At 43.3% G+C, this 13,887-nt stretch overlaps 1 protein-coding gene across 2 annotated transcripts in view; it reads left to right on the top strand.

Annotated features, from left to right (window-relative positions):
• Window positions 1–13,199, top strand: part of LOC139554843 (transcriptional repressor p66-beta-like) — a 46,439-nt gene extending 33,240 nt beyond the window's left edge. Inside the window, exons 9-11 of one of the 2 annotated variants that reach the window (XM_071368018.1) lie at window positions 1,947–2,057; window positions 7,328–7,571; window positions 11,624–13,199. In XM_071368018.1, the coding sequence (XP_071224119.1) occupies window positions 1,947–2,057; window positions 7,328–7,571; window positions 11,624–11,760 (492 nt within the window). In that variant the 3' untranslated portion in view covers window positions 11,761–13,199. The remainder of the gene's footprint in view (window positions 1–1,946; window positions 2,058–7,327; window positions 7,572–11,623) is intronic. The other variant, XM_071368019.1, reaches the window with a different exon arrangement.
• Window positions 13,200–13,887: the final 688 nt, after the last annotated feature.

The raw sequence follows: 13,887 nt of genomic DNA, 5'->3' as shown, positions 1-13,887 counted from the left end.
CAGTTAAGAACAAATTCTTATTTTCAATGACGGCCTAGGAAGAGTAGGTTAACCTTGTCAGCTCTGGAATTCGATCTTGCAACCTTTCGGTTACTAGTCCAGCGCTCTAACTGATAGGCTACCTGCCGCCCCAAATGCATCCTGTAGTTGTTGATCAGTCCCTCACATCGCTGTGGAGGAATTTTGCCCACACTTGCATGCAGAACTGCTTTAACTTAGTGACATTTGTGTGTTTTCAAGCATTAACTGCTCATTTCAAGTCCTGCCACAACATCTCAATTGGGATTAGGTCTGGACTGTGACTAGGCTATTCCAAAACATCAAATGTGTTGCATTTTAGCCATTTTCATGTTAACTTGATTGTGTGTCTTGGATCATTTTCTAGCTGCATGACCCAGCTGTGTTTCAGCTCACAGACGGATGTCCTGACATTCTTCTGTAGAATTCTCTGATACAGAGCAGAATTCATGGTTCCTTCTGAGGCAAGTCGTCCAGGTCCTGAGGCAGAAAAGCATCCCCGGGCCTCCTGATTGGCGCAGTGGTCTATGTGCTAGCTGTGCCACTAGAGATCCTGGTTCAAGTCCAGGCTCTGTCGCAGCCGGCCGCGCCGGGAGACCCATGGGGGTCTCATGGGGGTCTGCACAATTGGCCCAGCGTCGTCCGGGTTAGGGGAGGGTTTGGCCGGCAGGGATGATCTTGTCCCATCGCGCTCTAGCGACTCCTGTGGCGGGCCGGTTGCAATGCACGCTGACACGGTCGCCTCAGACACATTGGTGCGGCTGGCTTCCGGGTTGAGTGGGCATTGTGTCAAGAAGCAGTGCGGCTCGGCTGGGTTGTTTCGGAGGACGCACGGCTCTCGACCTTCGCCTCTCCCGAGCGATGGGACAAGACTAACTACCAATTGGATACCACGAAATTGGGGAGAAAAAGGGTTAAAAAAATTAAGAAAAGCATCCCCAAACCATCACACTGCCACCACCTTGCTTGACCGTTGGTATAAGGTTCTTACTGTGGAATGCAGTGTTTGGTTTTCGCCAGGCATAATGGGACCCATGTCATCCAAAAAGTTATACTTTTGACTCAGCTGTCCATATAACATTCTTCTAAGAGTCTTGATGATCATCCAGGTGCTTCCAGATGCTTTTTTTTGGCAAACTTGAGTCAACATTTTGGACAAGATGGGCACCATTTATGTCTGGCAAACACTGCATTCCACAGTAAGAACCTCATACCAACGGTCAAGTATAGTGGTGGTAGTGTGATGGTTTGGGGATGCTTTGCTTCCTCGGGACCTGGACAACTTGCCTTAATAGAAGGAACTATTAATTATTCTATATATCAGAGAATTCTACAGGAGAATGTCAGGCCATCTGTCTGTGAGCTGAAGCTGCAGCACAGCTGGCTCTAGCAGCAAGACAATGATCCAAAACACACAATCAAGTTTACAGGAAAAAGGTTAAAAAACTTGTTTAAAAAAAAAAAAAGTTTCAGAATGGCCTAGTCAAAGTCCAGACCTAATCCCAATTGAGATGTTGTGGCAAGACTTGAAACGAGCAGTTAATGCTTGAAAACCCACAAATGTTGCTGAGTTAAAGCAGTTCTGCATGCAAGAGTGGGTCAACATTCCTCCACAGCAATGTGAGAGACTGATCAACAACTACAGGAAGCATTTGGGGCTGCAGTCATTGCAGCTAAACGTGGCACAACCAGTTATTGAGTGTAAGGGGACAATTACTTATTCACATAGGGGAATTGGGTGTTATATAACTTTGTTAAATAAATAAATATAATAAGCATCAATGCTTTTTTACAGATGTGTGTGTGCGGCAGTTCTTTTGTACTTTAATTTCTTGTCTGTTTCTCTCCCGCTCTCCTTGTCCCACTATTTTTTCCATCTGTTGTTCATTGTCTCAACCCTTATCTCTTTCTCTCCTCATGTTTAACAGGAGATTGAGCAAAGGCTCCAGCAGCAGGCAGCCCTCTCACCCAGCACGGCTCAGACTGTTCCCAACGTCAGCAAGGCCGAGACCATGATCCGACATCATGCCCTGCGTCAGGTAACGGGCCTACACTTAGACACCTTAAAGTGACAGTTCACTGCAAAACCTTAATTTCTCAGCTGTTGTCAGACCTCAAACGTAGTCTGTTTTTCTTAAAATTAGTCCTTGGCCCACCCCAATCTGTTTGCGTAGATCCAGTTATCCCCCAGTCAACCATCTATAGCAAGATGGCGCCAACAGCTATGATCGCCTCGCTTCGAGTCCTTAGAAAACTATGCTGTATTTTGTTTTTTTATGTATTAATTCTTACATTGTTAGCCCAGAAAATCTTAAATGTTATTACATACAGCCCGGAAGAACTATTGGATATAAGAGTGTCAACTTACCAACATTACGACCAGGAATACGACTTTCCCGATGCGGCTCCTTTGTTCGCACCACCACCCAGGACATTGGATCTAATCCCAGAGGCCGACCCAAAACAACATCGCTGCAGAAGAGGTAGACGGAGGGGCCTCCTGGTCAGAATTCGAAGGCGTGCACACCACCCACCGCTTCCCAGTATATTACTTGCCAATGTCCAGTCTCTAGACAACAAGGTAGACGAAATTAGGGCAACGGTTGCCTTCCAGAGAGACATCAGAGATTGTAACATTTTCTTTTTCACGGAAACATGGCTCTCTCAGGATATGTTGTCGGAGTCGGTACAGCCATCAGGATTCTTCATGCGTCGCGCCGACAGAAATAAACATCTCTCTGGGAAGAAGGGCGGTGGTGTATGCTTCATGATTAATGACTCATGTGTTAATCATAACAACATACAGGAACTAAAGTCCTTTTGTTCACCTGACCTAGAATTCCTTACAATCAAATGCCAACCATATTATCTGAGTTTATAAGGAAGTGCGTTGGAGATGTTGTACCCATTGTGACTATTAAAACCTACCCTAACCAGAAACCGTGGATAGATGGCAGCATTCACGCAAAACTGAAAGCGTGAACCACTTCATTTAACCATGGAAAGATGACTGGGAATATGGAAGAATATAAACAGTATAGTTATTCCCTCCAAGGCAATCAAACAAGCGAAATGTCGGTATAGGGACACAGTAGAGTCGCAATTCAACGGCTCAGACACGAGATGTATGTGGCAGGGTCTACCGGCAATTACGGACTACAAAAAGAAAACCAGCCACTTCACGGACACCGACGTCTTGCTTCCAGACAAACTAAACACCTTCTTTGCCCGCTTTGAGGATAATACAGTGCCACCAACACGGCCCGCTACCAAGTACTGCCGGACCCCCCTTCTTCTCCACGGCCGACGTTTTAAACGTCGCAAGGCTACTGGCCCAGGCGGCATCCCTAGCCCCATCCTCAGAGCATGTGCAGACCAGCTGGTTGGTGTGTTTACGGACATATTCAATCAATCCCTATCCCAGTCTGCTGTCCCCACATGCTTCAAGATGGCCACCATTGTTCCTGTACCCAAGAAGGCAAAGATAACTGAACTAAATTACTATCACCCCGTAGCACTCACTTTTGTCATCATGAAGTGCTTTGAGAAACTAGTCAAGGATCATATCACCTCCACCTTACCCGCCACCCTAGACCCACTTCAGTTTGCATACCGCCCCAACAGGTCCACAGATGATGCAATTGCCATCACACTGCACACTGCCCTATTCCATCTGGACAAGAGGAATACCTATGTAAGAATGCTGTTCATTGACTATAGCTCAGCATTTAACACCATAGTACCATCCAAGCTCATCATTAAGCTTGAGGCCCTGGGTCTCAACCCCAACCTGTGCAATTGGGTCCTGGACGTCCAGACGGGCCACCCCCAGGTGGTGAAGGTAGGAAACAACATCCCCACTTTGTTGATCCTCAACACTGAGGCCCCACAAGGGTGCGTGCTCAACCACATGTACTCTCTTTTCACCCATGACTGCATGGCCATGGGCACCTCCAACTCGATCATCAAGTTTGCAGACGACACAACAGTAGTAGGCTTGATTACCAACAACAACGAGACAGCCTATAGGGAGGAGGTGGGGGCATGCACAATTGAGAGCATCCTGTCGGGCTGTATCACCGCCTGGTACGGCAACTGCACCGCCCACAACCGCAAGGCTCTCCAGAGGGTGGTACGGTCTGCACAACGCATCACTGGGGGTAATCTACGTGCCCTCCAGGACACCTACAGCACCCGATGTCACAGGAAGGCCAAAAATATCATCAAGGAAAACAGCCACTCGAGCCACTGCCTGTTCACCCCGCTACCATCCAGAAGGCGAGGTCAGTACAGGTGCATCAAAGCTGGGACCGAGAGACTGAAGCTGTTTTTCAATCTCAAAGCCATCAGACTGTTAAACAGCCATCACTAACACAGAGAGGCTGCTGCCTACACACAGACTTGAATCATTGGCCATTTTAATAGATGTATCACTAGTCACTTTAAATAATGTCACTTTAATAATGTTTACATATCTTACATTACTCATCTCATATGTATATACTGTATTTTATACCATCCATTGCATCTTGCCTATGCCGCTCGGTCATCGCTCATCCATATATTTATATGTACATATTCTTGTTCCATCCCTTTAGATTTGTGTTTTAGGTTGTTGTTGTGGAATTGTTAGATTACTTATTAGATATTACTGCACTGTCGGAACTAGAAGCACAAGCATTTCAAATCAAATCAACAGGTGTAGACCTTACAGTGAAATGCTTACTTACAGGCTCTAACCAATAGTGCAAAAAATGTATTAGGTGAACAATAGGTAAGTAAAGAAATAAAAACAACAGTAAAAAGACAGTGGAAAAACAGTAGCGAGGCTATATACAGTAGCGAGGCTACATACAGACACCGGTTAGTCAGGCTGATTGAGGTAGAATGTACATGTAGATATGGTTAAAGTGACTATGCATATATGATGAAAAGAGAGTAGCAGTAGCGTAAAGAGGGGTTGGCGGATAGTGGGTGGCGGGTGGGACACAATGCAGATAGCACGGTTAGCCAATGTGCGGGAGCACTGGTTGGTCGGGCCAATTGAGGTAGTATGTACATATGTACATTAATTTATAGTTAAAGTGACTGATATGATCAACAGAGAGTAGCAGCAGCGTAAAAGAGGGGTTGGGGGGGGGGCACACAATGCAAATAGTCCGTGTAGCCATTTGATTACCTGTTCAGGAGTCTTATGGCTTGGGGTAAAAACTGTTGAGAAGCCTTTTTGTCCTAGACTTGGCACTCCGGTACCGCTTGCCATGCGGTAGTAGAGAGAGCAGTCTATGACTGGGGTGGCTGGGGTCTTTGACAATTTTTAGGGCCTTCCTCTGACACCGCCTGGTGTAGAGGTCCTGGATGGCAGGCAGCTTAGCCCCAGTGATGTACTGGGCCGTACGCACTACCCTCTGTAGTGCCTTGCGGTCGGAGGCCGAGCAATTGCCGTACCAGGCAGTGATGCAACCAGTCAGGATGCTGTCGATGTTGCAGCTGTAGAACCTTTTAAGGATCTCAGGACCCATGCCAAATCTTTTTAGTTTCCTGATGGGGAACAGGCTTTGTCATGTCCTCTTCATGACTGTCTTGGTGTGTTTGGACCATTCTAGTTTGTTGTTGATGTGGACACCAAGGAACTTGAAGTTCTCAACCTGCTCCACTATAGCCCCATCGATGAGAATGGGGGTGTACTCAGTCCTCCTTTTCCTGTAGTCCACAATCATCTCCTTAGTCTTGGTTACGTTGAGGGATAGGTTGTTATTCTGGCACCACCCAGCCAGGTCTCTGACCTCCTCCCTATAGGCTGTCTCGTCGTTGTCGGTGATCAGGCCTACCACTGTTGTGTCGTCTGCAAACGTAATGATGTTGTGCCTGGCCATGCAGTCGTGGGTGAACAGGGAGTACAGGAGGGGACTGAGCACGCACCCCTGGGGGGTTCCAGTGTTGAGGATCAGCGTGGCAGATGTGTCGCTACCTACCCTCACCGCCTGGGGGTGGCCCGTCAGGAAGTCCAGGATCCAGTTGCAGAGGGAGGTGTTTAATCCCAGGATCCTTAGCTTAGTGATGAGCTTTGAGAGTACTATGGTGTTGAACGCTGAGCTGTAGTCAATGAATAACATTCTCACATGAGTGTTCCTTTTGTCCAGGTGGGAAAGGGCAGTGTGGAGTGCAATAGAGATTGCATCATCTGTGGATCTGTTTGGGCGGTATGCAAATTGGAGTGGGTCTAGGGTTTCTGGGATAATGGTGTTGATGTGAGCCATTAAAGCACTTCATGGCTACGGACGTGAGTGCTATGGGTCTGTAGTCATTTAGGCAGGTTGCATTTGTGTTCTTGGACACAGGGACTATGGTGGTCTGCTTGAAACATGTTTGTATTACAGACTCAATCAGAGACATGTTGAAAATGTCAGTGAAGACACCTGCCAGTTGGTCAGCAGAATGCCCGGAGCACACGTCCTGGTAATCCATCTGGCTCCTCAGCCTTGTGTATGTTGACCTGTTTAAAGGTCTTACTCACTTCGGTTACGGAGAGCGTGATCCCACAGTCGTCCGGAACACACAGTCTCATGCATGCCTCAGTGTTGCTTGCCTTGAAGCAAGCATAGAAGTGATTTAGCTCATCTGGTAGGCTCGTGTCACTGGGTAGCTCGCGGCTGTGCTTCCCTTTGTAGTCTGTAATAGTTTGCAAGCCCTGCCACATAAGACGAGCGTCTGAGTCGGTGTAGTATGATTCAATCTTAGCCCTGTATTAACGCTTTGCCTGTTTGATGGTTCGTTGCAGGATTTCTTGTAAGCTTCCGGGTTAGAGTCCCGCACCTTGAAAGCGGCAGCTCTGCCCTTTAGCTCAGTGCGAATGTTGCCTGTAATCCATGGCTTCTGGTTGGGGTATGTACGTACAGTCACTGTGGGGACGACGTCCTCGATGCACTTATTGATAAAGCCAGTGACTGATGGGGTGTTCTCCTCAATGCCATCGGAAGAATCTCGGAACATGTTCCAGTCTGTGATAGTAAAACAGTCCTGTTGTTTAGCATCTGCTTCATCTGACCACTTTTTTATAGACCGAGTCACTGGTGCTTCCTGCTTTAATTTAATTTCGCTACACTCGCATTAACATCTGCTAACCATGTGTATGTGACCAATAAAATTTGATTTGTTTTAGTTGGCAGTGTTTGTAGACCATACTCCAGCACAGTATCATATTATGTTTTAAATTGTAATGTTACAAAAAAAAAACAGTTTTGACTGGACTGATGTATCTGGAGGTCACTGATTTCCTCCACCTTCTCTCCACTCTCTGCTCCCTCAGGCTCCCCAGCCTCAGGCCTCCATGCAGAGGGGTCTCTCCAGCTCGGCGAGGGGCGTCCTCTCCAACTTCGCCCAGGCATCCCAGCTCTCCGTGGCCAGCGGCCTGCTGGGGATGACAGGGAAGCAGCGCTGCGGAGGAGGAGGTGGGAGCGGTAGTGGTGGTGGCGGTGGCAGCAGTCGGATCCAGCATGATGGCCGTCGCCAGATCTACAACATCCCCGGTGGGTTTTTGAGAACCCCTTATGGTAACACTTCAATTAGGCATAAAGCCTGCAGATACAGTGCCTTGAAAGTATTCACACCCCTTGACTTTTTCCACATTTTGTTGTTGTACAAAGTGGAATTGAAATTGATTTAATTGCATTTTTTTTGTCAATGATCTACACAAAATACAAAGTGGAATAATAACTCTTAAATATGAAAAATAAAACACAAAAATATCTTGATTAGATAAGTATTCAACCCCCTGAGTCAATACGTGCTAGAATCACCTTTGGCAGTGATTACAGCTGTGGGTCTTTATAGGTCAATCTCAAAGAGCTTTGCACCACTGGATTGTACAATGTTTGCACATTATACTTAAAAAAATTATTCAATCTCTGTTAAGTTGGGTGTTGATCACTGCTAGACAGCCATTTTCAAGTCTTACCATAGATTTTCAAGCAGATTTGAGTCAAAACTGAATGTAACTAGACCACTCAGGAACATTCAAAGTTGTCTTGGTAAGCAACTCCAGTGTATAATTGGCCTTGTCTTTTAGGTTATTGTCCTGCTGAAAGGTGAATTTGTCTCCCAATGTCTGGTGAAAAGCAGACTGAACCAGGTTTTCCTCTAGGGTTTGGCCTGCGCTTAGCTCTACTCCGGGTTTTTTTATCCCAAAAAACTCCCTAGTCCTTGCCGATGACAAGCATACCCAAAACATGATCCATCCGCCACAATGCTTGAAAATATGAAAAGTGGTCCTCAGTGATGTGTTGGATTTGCCCCAAACATAACGTTTTGTATTCAGCACTTAAAGGTAATTTCTTTGCCACATTTTTTGCTGTTTTACTTTAGTGCCTTATTGCAGACAATATATTTTTTTTACAGGCTTCTTTTCATTTAGGTTAATATTAATATTGTGGAATAACTACAATGTTGTTGATCCATCCTCAATTTTCTCCTACCACAGCCATTATACTCTGTAACTGTTTCAAAGTCACCATTGGCCTCATGGTGAAATCCCTGAGTGGTTTCCTTCCTCTCCGGCAACTGAGTTAGGTATGACGCCTGTAGTGACTGCGTGTATCGATACACCAGCCAGAGTGTAATTAATAAGTTCTCCATGTTCAAAAGGGTATTCAATGTCTGCTTTGTTTTATTTTTACCCATCTACCAATAGGTGCCCTTTTTTGCGAGGCATTAGAAAACCTCCCTGGTCTTTGTGGTTGAATCTGTGTTTGAAATTCACTGGTTGACTGAGGGACCTTACAGATAATTAATTGTATGTGTGGGGTACAGAGATGAGGTAGTCATTCAAAAATCCTGTTAAACACTTTTAATGCACACAGAGTGAGTCCATGCAACTTGTTATGTGAGTTGCTAAGCTCCTGAACTTATTTACGCTTGCCAAAACAAACATTTCTAAAAACATAATTTAACTTTGACATTATGAGGTATTGTGTGTAGGCCAGTGACAAACATCTAAATATAACCAATTTTATATTCAGGCTGTAACACAACAAAATGTGGGAAAAATCAAGGGGTGTGAATACTTTCTAAAGGCACTGTATAATGCTATTACATGTTGTATGTATGTATGTTTGTGTGTATGTATGTAATGTATGTGTGTGATATATAAGTCAGGTTTGGACACACCTACTCATTCCAGGGTTTTTCTTTATTTTTACTATTTTCTACATTGTATAATAATAGTGAAGACATCAATACTATTAAATATCATATATAGAATCATGTAGTAACCAAAAAGTGTTAAACAAATCAAAATATATTTTATATTTGAGATTCTTCAAAGTAGCCACCCTTTGCCTTGATGACAGTTTGCACACTCTTGGCATTCTCTCAACCAGCTTCATATGGTAGTCACCTGGAATGCATTTTAATTAACAGGTGTGCCTTGTTAAAAGTTCATTTGTGGTATTTCTTTCCTTCTTAATGCGTTTGAGCCAATCCGTTGTGTTGTGACAAGGTAAAGTTGGTATATAGAAGATAGCCTTATTTGGTAAAAGACCAAGTCCATATTATGGAAAGAACAGCTTAAATAAGCAAAGAGAAACGACAGTCCATCATTACTTTAAGACATGAAGGTCAGTCAATATGGAGAATTTTGAAAGTTTCTTCAAGTGCAGTCGTAAAAACCATCAAGCGCTATGATGAAACTGGCTCTCATGAGGACCGCCACATGAAAGGAAGACCCAGAGTTACCTCTGCTGCAGAGGATAAGTTCATTAGAGTTACTAGCCTCAGAAATTGCAGCCCAAATAAATGCTTCACAGAGTTCAAGTAACAGACACATCTCAACATCAACTGTTCAGAGGAGACAGAATGCCAAGAGTGTGCAACGCTGTCACCAAGGTAAAGGGTGGCTACTTTGAAGAATCTCAAACATAAAATGTATTTTTGATTTGTTTAACACTTTTTTGGTTACTACATGATTCCATATGTGTTATTTCATAGTTTTGATGTCTTCACTATTATTCTACAATGTAGAAAATAGTAAAAATAAAGAAAAACCGTGGAATGAGTAGATGTGTCCAATCTTTTGACTGGTGCTGTGTGTATATATGCAGTACCCGTCAAAAGTTTGGACACACCTAATCATTCAAGGGTTTTTCTTCATTTTTACTATTTTCTACATTGTAGAAGAAGCTGCAATGCTGCTTAAAAACCCAGCAGCATTGCAGTTTTGACACAAACTGGTGCACATGCACTTACTACCATACACCATTCAACGGCACTTCAATCTTTTGTCTTGCCCATTCACCCTCTGAATGGCACACATACACAATACATGTCTCTATTGTCTCAAGGCTTAAAAATCCTTCTTTAACCTGTCTCCTCCCCTTCATCTACACTGATTTTAAGTGGATTTAACAAGTGACATCAATAAGGGATCATAGCTTTCACCTGGTCAGTCTATGTCATGGAAAGAGCAGGTGTCCTTAATGTTTTGTACACTCAGTGTATAAATGGTTGTGGGTTCGATTTCCTTAAGGGATTAGTATAATGTGTAAGGCTCAAAATAAGTTATGTCTTCTATGTAGCACATTTTAAACATCTTCCAAATGCCTGTTTTTAATTCAGTCAGGATCATTATGAGATGATGAGACGATAATATGGGGGTCATACGTGCTGGTCTTACAATGCATTATAATGCATTATACCTGAAGGTGATGCCAAATGTTGAGCTTTCAAAGAAAGCGATAGAGTGATACACGATGGGCTTTACACATTTTTCACAAAGATGGCCATACTGAGAGCATAAATAAAATAATTATTGCAATAATAATTGTCATACCTTATGATTGTCTAACAAACTCTGAAATCTCTGGTGAGGAGGACAGCAGGGTTGGGATTAATTCAACAAATTACATTCTAATTAAATTCCCTGTAAATTCAATTCAAATTCCAGGTTAGTCTTTGAATTCAGAGACAATTCAATCCCTCCAAGTTCCAATGTTATGTTATTAAAACCAAATTGCCAATTCAATATTATCCCCAACAATTCCACAAATTCCAATGAAATTCCCTCAGGCTGTTAGACTGAACATGTCATTGTTCAGACAGTGTACTGTAGTTATACTGGACATAGAAATACAACTTTAAATAATTTTAAAACAACTCCTGCGGTCAATTTTTGATACTAAGTGCATTAACTGTGAAATGTACAAATATTCAATTACATTTTTTTACAATTCCAATTCAAACACACTAATTCCAATTCAATCATAATTCCATAACTTGAAGATTGTTAAAACTTTAATTGAATTCAATGTAAATTCTCCGCTTCGTGAGTAAAATCAAGTGTTACATTTTGAATTTCAAATTAAATTGCAATTGACCCCAACCCTGGTGGGCAAAACAGACACAGCCGACTGGAACAGTTTTTATTTTTAAATATGTTGTGGGTACAAGGGTTTTATTGAATGTGTTCCTCTTTCTTTCTCTTTTTCCTCTCTCTCTTTCTTTCTGTCCTTTTAACTTCCCTTTCCTTGTTCATTCTCTCAACCTCTTGTTTGAACTCTGTCTCTTTCTCTCGTTCTCTATTATTCTTGATCTCTTTCTCCTTTTCTGTCAGGATTGAACATTGCATACCTGAACCAAGGAGGGGTTGGGGCCCACAAGGGCTCCAGCTTAGCTGACCGCCAGAGGGAGTACCTGTTGGACATGATCCCGCCGCGCTCCATATCACAGTCCATCAACGGACAGAAATGAACCCTGCCCTTTGCCCCCACCTTCCCAATCCTCGCCCCAAGGGCCACCTTCTCCACCCCCCACCACCAGGCCCTCACAAAAAAAAGACCACCTCCCCCACCCCATTGCATGCAGTGCCTGTCCGTGTGCCTACCTAAACTAACCCATGAGAAACGACACAATCAGCCTGAGAAACGACACAATCAGCCAGACAAAAGACAACCAAACTGTCAGTGCAACTTCTCGACTTTCTTACTATAGCAAAATTATTTAGAAGACTCTCAAATAATTTGTACTACTATTATTGCCGTTGTTACTATTATTATTATGATAACTGTTACCGCTTCAGTTACTATTACTCTTATTAAGCTTTTTTATTGTTATGCTACGTAGAGCGCCTTTCAGTTCATACCTTTACTTTTATTTATTTGGGGGGGGGGGACTAATGCAGGGTTGCTTTAGGATATCATTGTTTTTCTTTTGGCATAATTGTATTTTAGTTACTCCCCTTCTACACTCCATATGTATGGTTCTTTAGTTTTCAAAATGTTTAAAGCCACCTTCTGTTATGGATTGGATTCTTGTGAAGTTTCAACGCAGCAAAAGAGATGGACATATCGCTATGTAAGAGGGCGATCATGTGGAATGAACCGGATCTAACTGGACACTGGTCCAATGACTGACTGCCCTGCTTCGAGTCGACCAGCAAAGATGACGGATCATGACCAGGAAGCACTATTCATATTTTTATTTGACACAGTATTAATGGAAGCGAGAAAATTCAGAAAGTACGCACTAAGGAGCAGATAGGTTTTAAAAAATCTATGAACTAAGCACAGGAAAGTCCACCGGTGTTTGCGGTGAGAAAAAATACCTGCCATGTCACCGGTGGAGGCAATGGTCTGCATAGAGAAGGAGCTTGGCAGCCATTTTGTACTGTGGCGTATCGTCCCATCTCACTGCTTGGCACAGGCCTGAAAATGGGGTCATGAAAGCTGCCCCCAAGATTCTCCATTGCCCCTCAATGCCTTCACTTTCAGAGTATGCAGAGACTTCAAACCTTTCTAAACCCAACTGTTCCTTATGGTACCGTGAGGGAAATGGAGAGGACTCGAGCAGGAGGTGGCAGTGGCATGTTATTTGTTTTCTTGTTGTTGTAGGCTTTCTTGATGAGTTTATTTTTATTTTTCGCCGTCTCCTGTAGAAAAGGCTGCGTATCTGTGAGATACTTGTCCCAGGAGACGATAACTATCAAAAAATAGTGAACAGATTGAAACTATTCAAATATCTATATGGATTATGTATTGATGGCTAGCTTGAGAGAAAGGAGACTGATATGGATTTATCTAGAAAATGGGAGAGATGGATCAATCATCGTGTTCAGGCAATGCACACGAGATGCCTCATTCTCGAGGAGCACTTTTCTTATTATGAATAAAATAAAAATAAAAGGTTAAAAATGTAATAATGTTATAATTCCCAGGTACCCCAAGGTGTGGATGTCATCCGATTGTCTACGAGAGAGTCGGGAGAGAGACCATTGTCCAGAGTGTTCATGTGGACTGTATCAGACGACATTCAATTGGTTAACCCTCTTATCTTTTCAATGATTTGAACAGGTTTGTTAACGCTGGCACTGACACCAAATTGTTTTTATCATTTTTTTGCCCCCCATTGTCCTTTGGGGCATCGGTCATACAAGCATGGTCTCTCACGCCTGTCAACACTCTTTTACCACTGCCACACACATTTCACCAGCAGCACTTTCTATGTTTGTTTTTCGGTTTGGTTTTGAAGTTAAGTTTGCTACACGTCATACAATACATTAAAGCAGTGTTCAGTAAATATGCAGTATTACTCCGAGAGAGGTCGACCAGCAGATCTTTAATCAGTTTGGGGTTTGTCTCGTTGGCCAAAGAGATAAGTTTTTACATGTGTGTCCGTGTAGAAGCTATAGGGGGTTTATGGCTAGTCTTGGGAAGATCAGACAGGACTTTTAGTTTGTGCTAGGTTCAGTTTTACAGTTTTCAGTCTTTCGGGCTTTTAGAGGATTGTTGCATTATTTACTGCTATAACCTATCTTTGCAATTTCACCTCTCACTATATCAGGAGTTTAGGTCAACCGTTGAATGACATAAAACATTTGCC

This window comes from Salvelinus alpinus, chromosome 26 (assembly GCF_045679555.1).
Source record: "Salvelinus alpinus chromosome 26, SLU_Salpinus.1, whole genome shotgun sequence".
Taxonomy (NCBI): domain Eukaryota; kingdom Metazoa; phylum Chordata; class Actinopteri; order Salmoniformes; family Salmonidae; genus Salvelinus; species Salvelinus alpinus.
Note: the sequence above shows the minus strand (reverse complement) of the source record. Positions and strands in the feature narration are given on the sequence as shown.